At 39.5% G+C, this 20,769-nt stretch overlaps 1 protein-coding gene across 11 annotated transcripts in view; it reads left to right on the top strand.

The window, feature by feature from the left end:
* Positions 1–20,769, top strand: part of LYSMD4 (LysM domain containing 4) — a 43,953-nt gene that overhangs the window by 16,869 nt on the left and 6,315 nt on the right. For 8 of the 11 annotated variants that reach the window (XM_042988190.1, XM_042988193.1, XM_042988192.1 and 5 more), the window contains one exon: positions 1,438–2,327. In XM_042988190.1, coding sequence (XP_042844124.1) covers positions 1,438–2,049 — 612 coding nt within the window. In that variant the 3' untranslated portion in view covers positions 2,050–2,327. Of the gene's footprint in view, positions 1–1,437; positions 2,328–10,452; positions 10,546–10,842; positions 10,940–20,769 lie in introns of all 11 variants that reach the window. The other 3 variants (XM_042988186.1, XM_042988188.1, XM_042988187.1) reach the window with 3 other exon arrangements.

Raw genomic sequence — 20,769 nt, 5'->3', positions numbered from 1 at the left:
CTGTCTAACCAATTTGTTTTAAAAATCTTTTCTTCCTTAAAGTGTCTTGTTATTTATCTAACGAGGTTCAAGTGGCTAAACACATTGTATAGGATATTGTGGTATTTCCCAGAGGAAATACACAGGCTGAACTCCTAGGGACACATAGTGGTCTCTCAATTGTACTGAGATTTATATTTGACTCTCTAACCAGCTTCTAGTAGGCATACTGTATGGTTTATTGAACATGGGCCGCAAATGAATCCTACCCTACAAAGATCTGAGTGGATGCAGTGGGCTCCTTAGAAAAGTGGGCTTAATTAAGCCATGAAGACTGTACATATAATGCCTCCAATAAGTAATCAGTTTTCCTATTGAAAGTAAATAAATTTTGGTGTTTAGTTTATGAAGGGCAAAGACAAAAAGGTCTCAAGCACCTTATGCTTTAGTTTCAGGACATGGTAAATTAAACATGTCCAGGGCCCCAGTTCAACTAGATGATAAAAACAATTGCTTAATAAGTAAAATAATGGAGATGATTGATTTGAAAAAGGTGCTGTCTAAAGGTCTGTTGGCCGTAGTTACACTCTAGTTAAAGTGGACTTAGGAGTTAAAACCTTAAAGTCCATCTCTGACACTTTCATTAAGTTCCAGACATTAGCTTGAGGGAGGGTTTGACTTAAATTTTGCACCACCCCTCCCTTAAGATTTGTCTTGCTCTTTGTTACTTTGTGAAACCCACAGTGCTGCCTCTTCTCCTGGAGTCCTAATATTGAATAGGAGATTTCAGTCCGTACTTTCCAGCTAGATCCGTGTGATTCCCTACGTGTTACTAAGTATCATAAGTGTTAGGAAACCCTCAAAGTGAATTAACTCTCGATTGCTTTTATTTACAAAATAAGTTTATATACCATACAGTACTTCTGGGCATGAAAACATGGTAGAATCATGAGGACTTAACCTCTTAAAACAAAATTACAGTTAAAGTCGGTTCTGAGTGTCAAGCTGGCTGAGGTTTGGTTTGGCGATCGCTAATGTAATCAGCTACTGTACTGGGTTCTGATGTGGGAGGGAAGTCAGCCAGACGGGGGCATTGTTGCCTCAGAAGTTAGAAGAAGTAGAAAGGGCTACTATAGCATTTTTAGTACCATGACTGGGTTTCACCTAAAAACATTTTGTTGCAGTCACACTGTACACAAACAAAAAACGCTTTTCCAAAAACCGATTATACGTTATTAAAACTTGTAAATCTGCTCAGAACTGTGATAAGGCTGAGTTAAAGCGAAAAAACAGTTATTCAGCCTAAACTCATTATGTGTGCTGGTGCAGTTTTCCAGTATTCATCAGGGTCCTAAAGGGGGGGTGGGCTTGGATCCTCTTTCGGAAAGAGCTACTTTTTGGATATTCGTTCTAAGGACTTTACATAGTTCATGATGTTTGTCTTCATGACTTCCCTAGGTCGCAGATATCAAGAAAGTCAACAACTTCATCAGAGAACAAGATTTATATGCTTTGAAATCTATTAAGATCCCAGTGAAAAATCATGGGATCCTAACAGAGACCCACAAAGAACTCAGACCCGTCCCAAGCCCATCCTCAGAGACTAGAGTGACCTTCGAGGAGCTGCCAGACCCAGACAGGGCAGCTGTAGGCGCCAGTGCCCTGTCCAGCCCACTGACGGATTTCTTTAAGGGCATTGACCAGAATATTGAGCGCGCCGTGCAGTCAGAAATCTTTTTAAATGAAAGTTGCTGTGGAGAGACCTCCAGTCAGCCGCTGCTTCCAGCGCCTCCGAAGACACCAACAAACGGTGCAGACTGTGGGATTCAGTGGTGGAATGCTGTTTTTATCATGCTTCTAATTGGGATTGTTTTACCAGTGTTTTATTTGGTCTATTTTAAAATACAGGCTACTGGCGAGATCCCCAGCAGCTTGAACACAACTACTGTCCCCAATGGCTCGATGACCGTGAGTGCAGTTCCAGGGCAAGCCCCCAGATTAGCCGTCCCAGTGCCAACCATCCCCTCTTCAGACAGCCAGTTCAGTCACACCACCCGGGCAGGGAACTAGCCATCGTTGTTCCTAAAGTATCCGGCCAGTGTCAGCATTTGACCTCCTAACATGCATCACCTGCCATTGGCCAGAGCCTTGGGGGCCGCATTTCCTTTTCTGTGACATACGGACACGTTTCAGAAAACACCATTGTGTTCTCAGTAACACTCACCTTGGGGAGTAGGCTCGCCTAACCCAAGGCTGTGGGAGCGAAAACACCAGCACCCTCAGCCTCCTACATCCAGAAGTTAACAGCAAGAGAAACATTTTCACGTGGCAGGTGCCACTTCTTGAAGGTATGTTGTGGACTGGCACTGTGTGGGCCCCCAAGTTGGATGTGTTCGGAAGTTGAAGAGCGGCCTTGGACCTTCAGTGTGGGAGCCTCTGGGGTCAGCTTTGGTCACTTGGCTGTGTGCGGTGTCCCCTGCCTGCTGTGAAGGGATGACCAACTGACAAATGATGTTCTTTGTCTCCCTGGCAAAGGAGCTGTCCAGTAGCATTGAATATCACCCTGTTTTGGAGTCTGACAGATAACCATTATAACTGGCCCTACTTCATATTTGCCCCACCAGTTAGCTTTTTTGAGGCAGTGTCCTTTCTAGAATTGAAAATGCCCTAAATCCAAATTGCTCTAATATTGAGTAAACGGCAGTTCTGTTCTTTGTAGTTCCAGAACTAACTTAGTGATGCACAGGCCTGTTTTAAGCTGCTGCATGGTGTGTCCAGCACGTCTTGGCTGGAACACTTGGGGCTGTTGCTCAGTTTCACCTGGGGTGTATTCTCACTGCAGTGGCTAACCAGATTCCCTAAGTTAGCATTCTTAGAAGGAATTGTTGCCAGTGTCTGGAGCTGAGTAGGTGCAGAGAGAAGAATGAGTGCCTATCACCGAGGTCCCAACGTGTGATGCTTCTAAGGGTGAACAGTCACCAGTCCAGTGTTGCTGAGAGCAGCAGCCCCTGTGTGTACCTGGAAAGGAAGTGCAGGGAGGACGGGTATGCTTCCTGCAGCTTCCTTGATTCTAAGGAATTCTAGAACCATTGCACTAGAAAGGGACTCAGTGTTTTTCTTTGGGTAAATACGCTCTCTGTATAGTGCAGCTTATGATGTTAAAGACCAAACACTTAATGGAGGGCCTCATGGTGACCCTTGCTGTGGAGGCCATTAAAGAGGGGTCAGGCACCCATCAGCCTGAGGTTTTCCTGTCTCTTCTACACAGCAGCAATCGTGCTCAATGTGGAGGCTCTGGAAAGGTCCGGGTCAGCCTCTGAGGCCTTGCAGGTGCAGCAGGGGTGTGTGGGGTGAGGGTTCAGAGCCTGCGTGGCCAGAATCCATCTCGGTCCCAAGGAAGAGTGGAAATGGGCTTACGTGGCTGGTGGCTTAACCTCGGAGAAGGCTGCCACCAGGGAGGAAGACCCACTGCACAGATAGGGAGCTTTGAGTGTGATTTATGTCATTTGACACATCAGACCTAGAGATAAGTTGAGAAGATTTCATTGTGTAAGAGGAGGGAAGTGTAGCAGAAGAATACTTGAGATGGGCTTCTAATTTTTCTCCTCTCAGCTATGTGAAAAATGATTTGCCCTGGGTTCAATTAGTAAATTTAAAGTATCTTCAAAGTTAAATGTTTTCTTCAAAACCACAGTGGTCTTCACGATAAAATGAGCTTGTGAGTCTTTGCTCCAGGAAATGTTTTGATCATGTGAATGCTCTTCCAGCCAAATGTCTGTGCTCACTGTGCCCCTGGAGGCCACAGGTTTCTCTAATGTGTCACCATTAACTTCACCAGGCAGAGCTGAGTCCCATGGGAAAATGGCTTTTGCCAGGCAAAGAATAATTATCTGTATCCTTTACTTTTTTCAAATGGAATAAAATAATTTCTTCTGTGAAGGAAAATTGATTCCTCTCTTTGTTTTTTAATTTTGGGGGTGGTGATTCAGAATGAAGAGATGGTACAACAGTGTTGGAGAAGGTGGAGGTGTCCGTGTCTAGGGGGCGAGACGTGCCCAGGGCTTGTGTTCAAGGTTATCCCAACAGGTGAAAAACAGAAGTGGTAAACCAGCACGGTCTCACTGATTGGTCTGCACAATGTGCTTTAGAGTGCCTTTATTAAGTATGCATAAGAGAGACCATGAAGCTCATTTTGTACACATTTTACTACATTTTTAGTGTGTTAATATTTTAAAGAAACAGATTTGATAGGTAGTCTTCAGTCCTTTTGATTGAACAATAGTGCCCAACATTGTGGGCACCTAGGGAAACTACGTCATCAGGCAAATGATGCTCCCGTTTTACTCTGGGGCAACAAGGCTGTGGAGACTCAGCAGAAGCCTCAGGGTCGCTCCGAGCAGGACTGCCCAGCCGAGGAAGGGTCACAGTCCTTCCTCTGAAACAACAGTTCTTTAAACTGCCTCTGTTAATAGTGAAGTCTGCCTGGGGTTGAGGGAGAATGATAAAGATTCTTTTTTCTCTACATCTCTTATTTATGGTCTCTTATCTTTTTGATGATAGCTGTTCTCACAGATATGGAGTGGTATCTCATTGTGGTTTTGATTTGCATCTCTCCAATGATTAGCGATGTTGAGGACCTTTTCATGTACCTGTTGGCCACTTGTATACCTTATTTAGAAAAATGTCTATTCAGGTGCTTTGCCCATTTTTAATTGTCATATATATATATATATATATTATGATTATATATATGACATGTAATATATAATAGCATATATATTATAATATGTAAGGGTGTATATATAATATGTCATATATATATATATGTACTTAAATATATTTTGCAACTGAGTTGTGTGAGTTCTTTACATATTTTGGCTACTAACTCCTTATTGGATATATGGCTTGCAAATATTTTTTCTCATTCTGTAGGTTGTCTTTTCATTTTGTTGATCTATTTTCTTTTGCTGTGCAGAAGCTTTTTAGTTTGATATAGTCCCACTTATTTATTTTTGCTTCTGTTGCATATGCTCTTGATGTCATATCCAGAAAACCAGTGCCATGACCAGTGTCAAGGAGCTTACCACCTATGTATTCTTCTAGTAGTTTTATGGATTCTGCTCTTACATTCAAGTCTTTAATCCGTTTTGAGTTAATTTTTGTGAGTGGAACAAGATAGGGATCTACCTTTATTCTTTTACATGTAAATATCCAGGTTTCTCAGCACCATTTATTAAGGAGACTATCTTTTCACCATTGAGTATTCTTGGCTCCCTTCTCAAATATTACTTGGCTGTATATACAGGGGTGGATTTCTGGGTTTTCACTTCTGTTCTGTTGGTCTGTATCTGTTTTCATGCGTTTACCATACTATTTTAATTACTGTCGTTTTATAATATAGCTTGAAATCGGGAAGTGTGATGCCCCTGCTTTATACTTCTTTTTCAGGATTCCTTTGGCTATTAAGTCTTTTGTGCTTCCATATAAATTGTAGGATTTTTTTTTCTGCTTCTGTAAAATTTGCCATTGGAATCTCGATAGGAATAGTATTGAATCTCTAGACGGCTTTGAATAATATGGAAATGTAAACAGTATTAAATCTTCCAATTCATGAACACAGGATACCTTTCCATTTATTTTTATCTTCTGTTTCTTTCATCAATGTTTTGTGTTAAGTGTAGAGATCTTTCACCTCCTTGGTTGAATTTATTCTTTGTTTTTAATGTTATTGTAAATGGGATAATTTTATTTCTTTTCATATAATTCCTTGTTAGTGTATAAATATGTTACCATGTGTTAATTTTGTATCTTGGAACTTTACTGAATTCACTGATTAGATCTAACAGTTTTTTTGATGGAGTCTTTAGGATTTTATGTATAGAAAATCATGTCATCTACAAATAGAGACAATTTTACTTTTTTTTTTCTTTCAATTTCATGCTTTTTATTTAATTTTTTTCTTCCCTGATTGCTCTGGCTAGAGCTTCCAGTACTACGTTAAATAAGAGTAGCAAGAGTGGGCACCCTTGTTTTATTCCTGATCTTAGAGAAAAAGCTTTCACCCTTTTATCACTAGGCATAATGTTAGCTGTGGGCTTGTTATATATGCCCTTATTATGCTGAGGTACATTCCTTCTACACCTAAATTGTTAAGAGTTTTTATCTTGAATGGATGTTGAATTTTATCAAATGTTTTTTCTCCATCTATTGAGATGATCATATGATTTTTATCCTTCATTTTGTTAATAAGGTGTATCACACTGATTGATTTGCGTATGTTGAACCACCTTCCATCCCTGAAATAAATCCCACTTGATCATGGTGAGCGATCCCAAAATGTGCTGCTAAATTTGGTTTCTTAGTATTTTATTGAGAAATTTTGCACCTATATTCATAGGGATATTGGTTCGTATGGTGTCCTTTTCTGGCTTTGGTCAGGTAATGCTGGCCTTGTAAAGTAAGTTTGGAAATGCTCCCTCCTCTTTGATTTTTTCTTTTTTTTTTTTTAAATTTGAGAAGGATTGGTGTTAATTCTTTAAATGTTTGGTAAAATTCACTCTGAAGCCACCTGGTCCTGGGTTTTTCTTCTTTGGCAGATTTTTACTGATTCAATCTCTTTACTAATAATTGATCAGTTCAGATTTTCTGTTTCTTCCTGATTCAGTATTGGTAGGTTATATGTTTTTACTTTTTTTTCCATTTATTCTAATTTGTCCATTTGTTGACCTAGTTGTTCATAGTAGTCTGCTTTCATGTCACTTTTTAAATGAGGAGCAGAGAAGCTTCTACTTCCCCCTCCTGGCCTGTTTTCTACCATTCCTTCAAAGCTTTCTTCTGACACAAGCCAGGAGCTCTCTGTGGAAATGGTTGTCTTGAAAGAGTTATAACCATTTGTGTGTGAGATGGGGTTTAAAAATGTTTGTTTTCCCTAGCAGATCAGGGTATCTGTCCCTGTGTTTTGGCAGGACATCTGGTGTCCTGGAGGGAGTGTCAAGAGAAGGCAATGGGATGGACTAATTCATCCCAGTGGACTAATTCATCCATTTATTCAAGTGACATATATGGAGCACTGCCTCTGCCAGGTGCTGGTTGGGGTGCCCCGCAGAGGTGAGGAAGGCTGATCTGGAAGAGATCACCTGGGAGATGGCCACAGCTTCGTGTAAGGCCTAGTAGAATGCAGTGTGGATAGGGAGAGGTGGGAGGGCACGTGTCTAAAGTCATTGAATTGAGACAGTTTCCACTTGGGTTGATAAGGTGGGAGGCTGAGCCTGGCTATAGGAAGGACCCAAACAGATGTGAAGATTTCTCTTTGGGAAAAGACTAGGATGCAGCACAGAATAAAAACAATCATCATTTAATTCATGGCACTCATTAGATGCCAGACAATGTTCCAAGAGCTTTATACATCAATCCATTTCATCCTTACAATATCCTCGGGGGGTTGGCACTTCCTATTCCTGTCTTACTAATGGAAAAACTAAGCTAAGATCACATAACTTTTAAATGGGAAGGCTGGGAGTCCCACCCAGGCTGACTGGCTTGGGACCCTGTGCTCTTTAACCCCTTTGCTTGGGGCCTTGCTGCTCTGTGCTTCCCAAGGCAGGGTTTTAGTAGGGGACAGAATTGAGAGAAGAGAAGATTGAGAAGATTTCTTCTGGTCCACAATAGGGTACTGGCCATGCAGTGATAAGAACCCTATGCATTTACCTGCCTGTTTTCTGGGTGGTGCTAGCGAGCCAGTGGTGCCAGTGAGCCTTGACTGTGAGAAATAAGCCTCATTTGCATCAGTAAAGTAGCCTTCCTTAGCCAATTCCTTGCAGTACTGAACACCTTGGGTAGGGTTCCTCCAAGCTTATTTCTGGAGAGGAGGTACTTCTGGCATCACCAGGCCAAGCAGAGGCATGAGGGTGGGGGAGGGGACAGGATCCATTTTTGCCTGTTCTCCAGGAGAACAGCTCCTGGGTACAGTGGAGCTGCTGAGGAGACTTGGGGTCACCCTCCCTGCCCCCCGGCACGGTCAGGCCCCACAGCCCTGGGAAGGATGGCATGATGGTGATGTGCAGCTCCAATTTGTGCCCTCTGCCCTCTTCCATCCCTGCTTCTGTTGTGCAAGAGCCCTGAGGGACTCCTACAGTAGTGATCTGGGAGGGGGTCTTCCTACATCTTCAGGAAATACCAGGTTATTTTAAAACGCATTCACCACCCTGAGTAAGGAACATGTGCTACCATGCATTTATTCCCAAACCTTTCAGAGCCAAGAGGCTATGTGAAAACAAGACCCGGCCCTCAAGGTACTTAATACCCTTAAGGTACTTATAATCTAGTGGGAAAGATAAAACTTATATTAAGGTGGTGATAGGGGAGAACATGCTGACCCCATGAGAAGAAAAGGGATAAGATGATACATGGGTGATAAGAAAAGTTTTCTAGAGAAGGTGGCATTTCCTTAGTTGACACCTGAAAGGAGGGAGGGATTTCATAATATGCTCTCCAGTGGAGGCTGGAAGCCAGGGAGATCTTGTGAACAGGGAACTATGAGTAGCCTAGTAGCCTGGAGTGAAGAAGTGCAAGCAAACAGAAATGTGGGAAAATGCTGCAGTAATAGTTGGAGCTAGGTTATAGACAACCTTGAATTCTGTAAGTGACTTGGATGGACAAGTGACTTGGATGGACGATTATTTGATGGACAGTGGGAAGCTATTGAAAATCTTTGGACGGTAGAGATAGTATAGTTGAGCACTGACTTTAAGAATAGTAATCTCCTAGTTTGGGAGAGGAGAGACCTTAAAGAGGTGATGTAATTTGATCATGAGGAGCTTGGGTATAGTTGTTTTCGTAATTCTTTATTGGGGGTTAATCAAGCTTCTTGGATCTGCAGGTTTATATGGTTTCATGTAATTTGGAAAAATTCAAGCCATTATTTCTGCAAATATTTTTTTCTGATTATTCCAGTCCAATTACCCATATATTAGGTCATTTGATGTCTCACAACTAACTGATGCTTATACATTTTTCTTTGTCTTTCTGTTTTATCTTGGACAATTTCTGTTGCCATTTCCTTTATAATATCTAATTGGGATATTCAGTACATCTTGTACTAGAGGTATTTTTCATCTGTAGAAGTTCTATTTGGGTTTTCTTTTATGACTTCCATTTTTCATCATTTCTCATATTTTCAAACATGTGGAGTGTATTTATAATAGCTGTTTTAAAGTCCTTATCTGATAATTCTATCATGTGTTTCATTCTGGGTCTATTTGTAGATTTTTTTTTTTTCTGGTTATGGATTGTATTTTCTTGTTTTCCTGCATGTTAGGTAATTTTCGGCTGGATGCTTCACATGGTGAAGTATATGTTGCTGGGTGCTAGGTCTTGTTGTCTTCCTTTAAATATTTTTTGGCTTTGGGGTTTGAAATCAGTTTGATCCTTTTGAGACTTGCTTTTATACTCCATTAGGGCAAGTCTAGAGCAGCCTTTAGTCTAGGGCTAATTCAACCCCACTAGTATGATGAGATACTTGTGAAGACTCTACTCAATGCTGTGGTGTAAGAGGTCTCACTGTTCTGGCTGGTGGAAAAGCAGGTTATTCCTAGCCCTGCATAAGCATGGGAATGGTTCCACCTACTTTCCTCTGTTGGTTCTTTTCCTAGTCTCTGTGATTTTCTCACATGCTAGTGCAGCTCAGTACTCAGCCAGAGACTTAGGGGATCTCTCTTCTCCTCCTTTCCCCATATTCTGTCCCCACAATTCTAGATGCCTTGGCCTCCTTGAACTTCAGACTATCTCTTCAACTTGGCAAGATCACTGTGCTCTGTGCTCTGGTCTGGAAACTTTTCAGGCAATGAGGTAGGGCACTTCCCAGTTATACTTGGTTTATTTCTCTTTCCCCAGGAATCACTCTCCTGCACTCTTTTGTCCAGTGTCTTCTATCTTTTGTCTAATTCTTTGTTTGAGGTGAAAGAATACATCTGGTCTCTGTTATTCCATTATGGCCAGAGCAGAAGTTCATAGGCCAGAGTTAGAAGAGGGGCAGCCAAAATGGTGGCATGAGGGGGCAAGATTGGTTTACAGGCAGATTCAAGGGAGCGGGGCTGTTGGTGGACTCCAAATTTGTGAACTGGAATCAGTCATGGGACAGGAAGTCAGAAGAGGCAGATTTTCTTGCAGGGGCTTGGAAATAAGTCCACTAAATTCCATATGCTGCAAGACAGCTGTATGTGAGGCCTGTAGTTGATTTGGTTCAACAAACATTACCTTCCCTTATGTGTCAAGTGCTAGGCTCCCTGGTTTTCAGTGTGTTATCTCAGCTGAGTAGTTGGAAAAGAGAGACAGCCCATTTATCAGTAGTCCAGGCAGTTATGGTGTTATCCTTGTTCCTTATTGCCATTTTGAGATCATTATTCAACCCTTCTTCCCTAAATCCTTTCAAAACTCCATAATCTACTTACCCTTTTTTTATTGCATTATCTACAGATCTTCTGGTCTCTCCCTCTCATCCACTAAAGACTTCAGCACCTGTTCTCATTCTTGGATCCATGTAGATCAGCGCCTTCCCATGTTTTTGAGGTCATTATCATATAGATAAAATAATAAAAAGTATGTACAGCACTGTGGAGGGGATTTGATGATCTTTGTGGGCTCTAATAAGTGTTACAGATAGACAGAGGGGTAATAACTGAGGAGTTTGGTTCTGTCAGGTTTTTGAAATGGGTGATCAAAAGGCATGCTTTTATGCTGATGAGAAAGATGTAGGAGGGAGGTAGAAATTGCTGCTACCAGAGAGGGGATAGTTGCAGGGGTGAAGACATTGAGGGGGAGAGAGGTGATGGGTTCCAATATACAACATGAAAGTCTTGGCCATAGATAAGAGCAGAGAGTCCATCCATCGCACCTGGAGGGAAGGCAGAGCACATGGGTACAGATGCAGGCAGATTCCTGGATTTCATGGTGGGAAGACCAGGTAGGTCTCATTTGATTGCATCTATGTTTTCAATGGAAAATGTGACAGGAAGTAATAAGCTGGCAAGAAAAAGAGGTAGTCTTGGAGGTTCGAATAGAGAAAGAGTAAAATACAGTTGATCCTTGAACATGGGGATTAGGGGCACTGACCCCCAGCAAGTCGAAAATCCTTGTAGAACATGACTACCCCAAAACTTAACTACTAATAGCCTACTGTTGACTAGAAGCCTTACTGATAACACAGTTGATTAACACATATTTTGTATATGTATTAGTATATACACTGTATTCTTACAATAAAGTAAGCTTGAGAAAATGTTAAGAAAATCATGAAGAGAAAATACAATTACATCATTGTACTGTATTTATTGAGAAAAGTCCATGTAGAAGTGGACCTCCTTGAGTTCAAACTCATGTTATTCAAGGGTCAAATGTAGTGATGTCAGAAAATGAGGACGTCAACAATACTAGGGGATTGTAGTTGCATTTTGGGGCAGTGTTGAGAGCCTTTTAAAATTTGTGGTCATGATAGAATAAAAATAGGAAACACAGAATTAAACCCAAATACATAAAGAAATGTAATATATGCTGTCAATGTGGCATCTCAAATCAATGGGATAAAGATGAACTTTTTAATAAATGGCTGTTGGACAACTAGATAGCCATTTGGAGAATATAAGACCCATACCTAAGAATAAACTCCAAATGGGTTTTTAGGAATCTAAATATAAAAGATGAAACTATACTAATACTAGAAGAAAACATTGGTGATTCCTCTCTAACTTTGGTGTAGGGAAAAGGATCCTAAATTTAACTCAAAATTCATAATCAATAAAAGCTTGATAAATTTGACTATATAAAATAATAAAATTTTGCCTGACAAAAGTATCACAAAAAGCCAACTGACAAATTGGGAGAAAATATTCATAGCCTATAACAAAGGGCTTATATCCCTAAATAAATAAATAAATAAATAAATAAATAAAACAATAAAACTCTTAAAAATTGAAGGAGAGAGGGGCACCTAGGTGGCTCAGTCAGTTAAGTGCCTGACTTTGGCTCGGGTCATGATCTCGTGATTTGTGAGTTCGAGCCCTACATCAGGCTCTGTGCTGACAGCTCCAAGCCTGAAGCCTGCTTCAGGTTCTGTGTCTCCCTCTCTCTCTGCCCCTCCCCCACTCACCCTCTGTCTCTCTGTCTCTCAAAAATAAATAAACATAGGGGCGCCTGGGTGGCTTAGTCGGTTAAGCATCCGACTTCAGCTCGGGTCATGATCTCTCAGTCCGTGAGTTGAAGGCCCATGTTGGGCTCTGTGTTGACAGCTCAGAGCCTGGAACCTGCTTCAAATTCTGTGTCTCCCTCTCTCTGCCCCTCCTCTGCTAACACTCTGTCTCTGTCTCTCTTAAAAATAAAGATTAAAAAAATAAAAAAAAAAAACACAAAAAATTGAAGGATAGAGACCAAAACCCCAATAAACAAATGGAAAAAAGACATGAACAGATACACAAAGATTAAAACGGCCTTCAAACATGAAAAAGTGTTCAAGTTCACTCATTATAGAAAAAGACAAATTTAAACATTGATCTATTTTCTCACAGACAGGTAAAAATTTTAAATATAACAACATTCTGTTGGTGCAGTTGTGGGGAAACCGGCATTCTCATACATTGTTGGAGGAAGTGCAAATGGGCAACAACTTCTCTGGAGGTGAATTTGGCACTTCTTAACAAAACTACACAGGAACTTACTCAGCAATCCTACTTCTAGGACTTTACCCTAAAGATAAATATCTAACATTATGAAGATACATATGCCTAAGCATATTCATTGATACATGCAAAATACTAGAAACAACTTCTGTGACTATTCACGGACGACTGTTGTACATCCATCCCATGTGGTGCTATGCAACTATAAAGAATGGTGAAGATTACTAGGAGCTCATCACTTTTGGGGGTGATTTCCAATTACACTGTATTTTGTTATTTGGTTTTGTTTCTCTGATTTTAATGAAATCAAATTGATCAAATTTTTCACTATGGTTTGCTTCAGAAGTTCCTTACACTAAGCCAGAAAGTTGTTTTCTTGTATAATGACATTGTTCTATTTTAACTTTTAGGTATTTAATCCATTTGGAGGCTACCTTCTTGTGTCATGTTAGTAGGAATCCAGTTTTATTTTTCTCTATGTAGTAAACTAATTTTACCAACTAATTTTACCATTTTGTGGTGTGGAAAAATGGCTTAATATTTTTGGGAAGACATTCCTACCCCACCCCTTTTAATATTCTAATGAACTGTGAGCTGTTTTTTAAATTGATACATAATTGACATGTAACATTGTGTAAGTTTAGGGTATACAATGTGTTGATTTGGTACATTTATATAACGAAATATGATTACTACTGTGTAATATCTCCATCATATCACACAATCATGGTTTCTTTTTGTGGTGAGAATATTTAAGGTTTAATCTCTTAGCAATTTTGAAGTATATAATACAGTATTAATATAATCAAAATGCTATGACTTAGATCTCCAGAATGTATCCATGTTCTAACTGCAAGTTTGTGCCCTTTGACCAACATCTTCCCAATTCCTCCAACCCGCAGCCCCTGGAAACCACTATTCTTGTCTGTTTCTACAAAGTTCAGTTTTTTGACATTTTGCATATAAGTGATATCATACAGTATTCATCCATGTTATCCTGAATGGCAAGATTTCCCTCTTTCTCATGGCTGAATTATATTCCTGTGTGTGTGTGTGTGTGTGTGTGTGTGTGTGTGCGTGTGTGCGCGTGTGTGTGTGCCTGCACATGTGCGCACACCCCCTCATCTTTATCCATTCGTCCATTTTTTATCCAACTTAGGTTGTATCTTGGCTATTGTGAATAATGCTGCAGTAAGTGTGGGAGTACAATTATCTTTTTTATATCTTGTTTTTCTCTCTCTCGATACATACCCAGAAGTGGGATTTTCTGGGTCATACGGTTGGTTGTTTTAATTTTTTTGAGGAACCTCCATACTGTTTTCCATAGTGACTGAAGCAATTTATATTGTCACCAGCAGTGCACGAGGGTTGTTTTCTCCACACCCTCACTAATACTTGTTACCTCTTTTCATTTTTTAAAGATTTAAAAATTTTTATTATTAAAATTTTTTGAGAGAGAGAGAAAGAGAGGGAGAGAGAATGTGCACGTGAGTGGAGGAGGGGCAGAAGGAGAGGGAGAGAGAGAATCTCACAGGGCTCAGTCTCATGACCATGAAATCATGACCTGAGCCAAAATCAAGAGTTGGGTGCTTAACCGACTAAGCCACGCAGATGCCCCAATTTGTTACCTCTTTTTGATGCAAGGTGAGGGGATATTTCATTATGGTTTTTATTTACACTTTACTGATAAGTTGAGCATCTTTTCATGTACCTGTTTGTCATCTTGATATCCTATGTCTTATTTGAAAAAATGTCTGTTTAGATCCTCTGCCCCTTCTTAAATCAGATTGTTTTTAATACCATTGATTTGTATGGGTTTTTCTATATTTTGGCTATTAACCCCTTACCAGATATGTGGTTTGCAAATATCCCCCCCCCCCCATTCATAGGTTGCCTTTTAATTGTGTTGTGTCTTTTGCTTTTTAGTTTGATGTAGTCCATTTGTTGATTTTTTGCTTTTGTTGTTTGTGCTTTTGGTATCATCTCCAAAAACACATTGCCAAGACCAACGTTAAGGAGATTTCTTCTGTTTATTTCTAGAAGTTTTATGGTTTGAGGTCTTATGTTTAAGTCTTTATCTGTTTTATCCATTTTGAGTTAGTTTTTGTGAGTGGTGTAAGATAAGGTAAAATTTCATTCCGCATGTGGCCATCCAGTTTTCCCTACACCATTTTTAGAGACTGTCTTTTCCGAACTAAGTATTCTTGGCTCCCTTGTCAGTATTTGTTGACTGTAGGGACACCTGGGTGGCTCAGTTGGTTGAACGTCTGACTCTTGATTTTGGCTCAGGTCATGATCCCAGCGTCATGGGATCGAGCCCTGCGTCAGGCTCCGTGCTGAGTGTGGAGCCTGCTTAAGGATTCTCTCTCTCTCTCTCTCTCTGTCCTTGTGTCCTTCTCCACTGCTTGTGCTCTCTAAAATTAAAAAAGTAATAATTAAAAAAAATATTAGTTGACTGTATATGCAGGGGTTTATTTCTGGGCTCTCGATTCTATCCCATTGGCCTATGTGCTTGTTTTTATGCCATGCCCGCGCCATACTGCCATGTAGTATAGGCTGAAATCAGGAAGTGTGATGCCTCCAGGTTTGTTCTTTTCAGCATTTCTTAGGCTGTTCAAGGTCTTCTGTGGCTCCATATAGATTTAGGATTGTTTTTTCTATTTCTATGGAAAACGCCATTGGGATTTTGATACAGATTGCACTGAATCTATAGTTGGCTTTGGGCAGTGGGGACTTTTTAACAATATTCTTCCCATCCATGAACACGGGTTCCATTTCTTTGTGTCATCTTCAATTTCTTGCATCAAAGTCTTATAGTTTTCACCCTACAAAACTTTCACATCCTTGATTAGATTTATTCCTAAGTATTTTATTTAGATGCTACCATGAATGGGATTATTTCTTTTTTAGATGTTTTGTTGTTAATGTGTGTAAACATAACTGTTTTCTGTATGTTTATTTTGTATCCTACAAATTCACTGAATTTGTCAGTTCTAGTAATTTTTTGGTGGTATCTTTAGGATTTTTTATATAATATTATATCATTTACAAGCAAAGACAGTTTCACTTTTTCTTATTTGGATGCCTTTTATTATCTTTTTCTTAACTGATTGCTCTGGCTAGGAGTAGTGACAGTAGGTATCTTTGTCTCGTTCCTGGTCTTAGAGGAAAAGTTTTCAACCTTTCACCATTGAATATGATGTTGGGTGTGGGTTTGTCATAGATGGCCTTTATTGTGTTGAGGTGTCTTCCTCCTGTACTCCATTTGTTGAGCATTTTTATCATGAAAGGTTGTTGTGCTTGTCAAATGCTTTTTCTGCATCTATTGACATGATCTTAAGATTTTTATCTCGTTCTATTACGGTGTATCTCTTTCATTGATTTGATTTGTGTGTATTAAACCACCTTGCATTCCAGGCATAAATCTCACTTGATCCTGGTGAATGATCTTTTTAATGTGCTGTTGAATTTGGTTTGCTGATATTTTGCTGAGGATTTTTGCATCTATGTCAATCAGGTATGTCTGTCTGTAATTGTCTTGTAGGCTCCTTATATGGCTTTGGTATCAGGTAATGTTGGCCATGTAAAATTAGTTTGGGGTTATTTCCTTCTCTTCAGTTTTTTTGAGTAGTTTGAGAAGGATTGTCGTTGATCCTTCTTTAAATATTTGGTAGAATTCACCAGTGAAACCATCTAGTCCTGACTTTCCTGTGTTGAGAGGTTTTGATTACTGATTCAATCTCCTTACTTAATACTTGTCTGCTCAGACTTTCAATTCTTCATGATTCAGTCCTGGTAGGTTGTATGTTTCTAGGAATTTATCCATTTCCTATAGGTTATCCATTTTGTTGGCATATAATTATTTATAGTAGTCTCTCATAGAGTATTCCTGTAGTATCAGTTGTAATGTCTCCTCTTTCATTTCTGATTTTGAGTCCTCTGTTTCTGAATCACTCTGGCTAAAGGTTTTTCAGTCTTGTCTTTATTTTTAATTTTTTTAAATATGAAATTTATTGTCAAATTGGTTTCCATACAACACCCAGTGCTTATCCTAACAGGTGCCCTCCTCAATGCCCATCACCCGCTTTCCCCTCCCTCCCACTCCCCATCAACCCTCAGTTTATTCTCAGTTTTTAAGAGTCTCTAATGGTTTGCCTCCCTCCCTCTCTAAATTTTTTCCCCTTCCCCTCCCCCATGGTCTTCTGTTAAGTTTCTCAGGATCCACATAGGAGTGAAAACATGTGGTATCTTTTTTTCTCTGTATGACTTATTTCACTTAGCATAACACTCTCCAGTTCCATCCATGTTGCTACAAAAGGCCAAATTTCATTCTTTCTCATTGCCATGTAGTATTCCATTGTTTATGTAAACCACAATTTCTTTATCCATTCATTAGTTGATGGACATTTAGGCTCTTTCCATAATTTGGCTATTGTTGAAAGTGCTGCTATAAACATTGGGGTACAAGTGCCCCTATGCATCAGCACTCCTGTGGGTAAATTTCCCTTGGGTAAATTCTTAGCAGTGCTATTGCTGGGTCATAGGGTAGATCTATTTTTAATTTTTTGAGGAAACTCCACACTGTTTTCCAGAGCAGCTGCACCAGTTTGCATTCCCACCAACAGTGCAAGAGCGTTCCCATCTCTCCACATCCTTGCCAGCATCTATAGTCTCCTGATTTGTTCATTTTAGCCACTCTGACTGGCGTGAGGTGATATCTCAATGTGGTTTTGATTTGTATTTCCCTGATGAGGAGTGACGTTGAGCATCTTTTCATGTGCCTGTTGGCCATCTGGATGTCTTCTTTAGACAAGTGTCTATTCATGTTTTCTGCCCATTTCTTCACTGGATTATTTGTTTTTCGGGTGTGGAGTTTGGTGAGCTCTTTATAGATTTTGGATACCAGCCTTTTGTCTGATATGTCATTTGCAAATATCTTTTCCCATTCCGTCAGTTGCCTTTTAGTTTTGTTGATTGTTTCCTTTGCAGTGCAGAAGCTTTTTATCTTCATGAGGTCCCAATAGTTCATTTTTGCTTTTAATTCCCTTGCCTTTGGAGATGTATCAAGTAAGAAATTGCTGCGGCTGAGGTCAGAGAGGTTTTTCCCTGCTTTCTCCTCTAGGGTTTTGATGGTTTCCTGTCTCACATTCAGGTCCTTCATCCATTTTGAGTTTATTTTTGTGAATGGTGTAAGAAAGTGGTCTAGTTTCAATCTTCTGCATGTTGCTGTCCAGTTCTTCCAGCACCATTTGTTAAAGAGACTGTCTTTTTTCCATTGGATGTTCTTTCCTGCTTTGTCAAAGATTAGTTGGCCATACGTTTGTGGGTCTAGTTCTGGGGTTTCTATTCTATTCCATTGGTCTATGTGTCTGTTTTTGTGCCAATACCATGCTATCTTGATGATTACAGCTTTGTAGTAGAGGCTAAAGTCTGGGATTGTGATGCCTCCCGCTTTGGTCTTCTTTTTCAAAATTACTTTGGCTATCCAGGGTCTTTTGTGGTTCCATACAAATTTTAGGATTGCTTATTCTAGCTTCGAGAAGAATGTTCGTGCAATTTTGATTGGGATTGCATTGAATGTGTAGATTGCTTTGGGTAGTATGACATTTTAACAATATTTATTCTTCCAATCCATGAGCATGGAATGTTTTTCCATTTCTTTGTATTTTCTTCAATTTCCTTCATAAGCTTTCTATAGTTTTCAGCATACAGATCTTCTACATCTTTGGTTAGATTTATTCCTAGGTATTTTATGATTCTTGGTGCAATTGTGAATGGGATTGGTTTATTTGTCTTTCTGTTGCTTCATTATTAGTGTATAAGAATGCAACTGATTTCTGTACATTAATTTTGAATCCTGCAACTTTGCTGAATTCATGTATCAGTTCTAGCAGACTTTTGGTGGAGTCTATCGGGTTTTCCATGTATAATGTCATGTCATCTGCAAAAAGTGAAAGCTTGACTTCATCTTTGCCAATTTTGATGCCTTTGATTTCCTTTTGTTGTCTGATTGCTGATGCTGGAACTTCCAACACTATGTTAAACAACAGCAGTCAAAGTGGACATCCCTGTCATGTTCCTGATCTCAGAGGGAAAGTTCTCAGTTTTTCCCCATTGAGGATGATATTAACTGTGGGCTTTTTATAAATGGCTTTTATGATGTTTAAGTATATTCCTTCTTTCCCGACTTTCTCAAGGGTTTTTATTAAGAAAGGATGCTGAATTTTGTCAAATGCTTTTTCTGCATCAATAGACAGGATCATATGGTTCTTATATTTTCTTTTATTAATGTGATGTATCACACTGATTGATTTGCGAATGTTGAACCAGCCCTGCATCCCAGGAATGAATCCCACTTGATCATGGTGAATAATTCTTTTTATATGCTGTTGAATTCGATTTGCTAGTATCTTGTTGAGAATTTTTGCATCCATTTTCATCAGGGATGTTGGCCTGTAGTTCTTTTTTGCTGGGTCTCTGTCTGGTTTGGGAATCAAAGTAATGCTGGCTACATAGAATGAGTCTGGAAATTTTTCTTCCCTTTCTATTTTTTGGAACAGCTTGAGAAGGATAGGTATTATCTCTGCTTTCAATGTCTGGTAGAATTCCTTGGGAAGCCATCTGGTCCTGGACTCTTATTTGTTGGAAGATTTTTGAAAACTGATTCAATTTCTTCACTGGTTATGGGTCTGTTCAAGTTTTCTATTTCTTTCTGTTTCAGTTTTGAAAGTGTGTGGGTGCTTAGGAATTTTTCCATTTCTTCCAGGTTGTCCAGTTTGTTGGCATATGATTTTTCATAGTATTCCCTGATAATTGCTTGTATTTCTGAGGGATTGGTTGTAATAATTCCATTTTCATTCATGATTTTATCTACTTGGGTCATCTCCCTTTTCTTTTTGAGAAGCCTGGCTAGAGGTTTATCAATTTTGTTTATTTTTTCAAAAAACCAACTCTTGGTTTCATTGATATGCTCTAGTTTTTTTAGATTCTATATTGTTTTTTTCTGCTCTGCTGTTTATTTCTCTTCTTCTGCTGCGTTTGGGGTGTCTTTGTTGTTCTGCTTCTATTTCCTTTAGGTGTGCTGTTAGATTTTGTATTTGGCATTTTTCTTGTTTCTTGAGATAGGCCTGGATTGCAATGTATTTTCCTCTCAGGACTGCCTTCACTGCATTCCAAAGTGTTTGGATTGTTGTGTTTTCATTTTCATTTGTTTCCATATATTTTTTAATTTCTTCTCTAATTGCCTGGTTGGCCCATTCATTCTTTAGTGTTCTTTAACCTCCATGCTTTTGGAGGTTTTCCAGACTTTTTCCTGTGGTTGATTTCAAGTTTCAGAGCATTGTGGTCTGAAAGTGTGCATGGTATGATCTCAATTCTTTTATACTTATGAAGGGCTGTTTTGTGACCTAGTATGTAATCTATCTTGGAGAATGTTCCATGTCCGCTTGAGAAGAAAGTATATTCTGTTGCTTTGGGATGCAGAGTTCTAAATATATCTGTCAAGTCCATCTGATCCAATGTGTCATTCAGGGCCCTTGTTTCTTTATTAATCCTGTGTCTAGATGATCTATCCATTGTTGTAAGTGGGGTATTAAAGTCCCATGCAATTAGCACATTCTTATCAATAAGGTTGCTTATGTTTGTGATTGTTTTATATATTTGGGGGCTTCCATATTCGGTGCGTAGACATTTATAATTGTTAGCTCTTCCTGATGGATAGCCCCTGTAATTGTTATATAATGCCCTTCTTCATCTCTTGTTACAGCCTTCAATTTAAAGTCTATTTTGTCCGATATAAGTATGGCTACTCCAGCTTTCTTTTGACTTCCAGTAGCGTGATAGATAGTTCTCCATCCCCTCACTTTCAATCTGAAGGTGTCCTCAGGTCTAAAATGAGTCTCTTGTAGACAGCAAATAGAGGGTCTTGTTATTTTATCCATTCTGATACCCTATGTCTGTTGGTTGGAGCATTTAGTCCATTTACATTCAGTGTTAGTTTTGAAAGATATGGTTTAGAGTCATTGTGATATCTGTAGGTTTCATGCTTATAGTGGTGTCTCTGGTACTTTGTCTCACAGGATCCCCCTCAGGATCTCTTGTAGGGCTGGTTTAGTGGTGATGA

The sequence above is a fragment of the Panthera tigris genome, chromosome B3, assembly GCF_018350195.1.
Source record: "Panthera tigris isolate Pti1 chromosome B3, P.tigris_Pti1_mat1.1, whole genome shotgun sequence".
In the NCBI taxonomy this organism is placed as follows: Eukaryota; Metazoa; Chordata; class Mammalia; order Carnivora; family Felidae; genus Panthera; species Panthera tigris.
The sequence above is the reverse complement of the archived record's forward strand: the minus strand, read 5'-3'. Positions and strand labels throughout refer to the sequence as shown.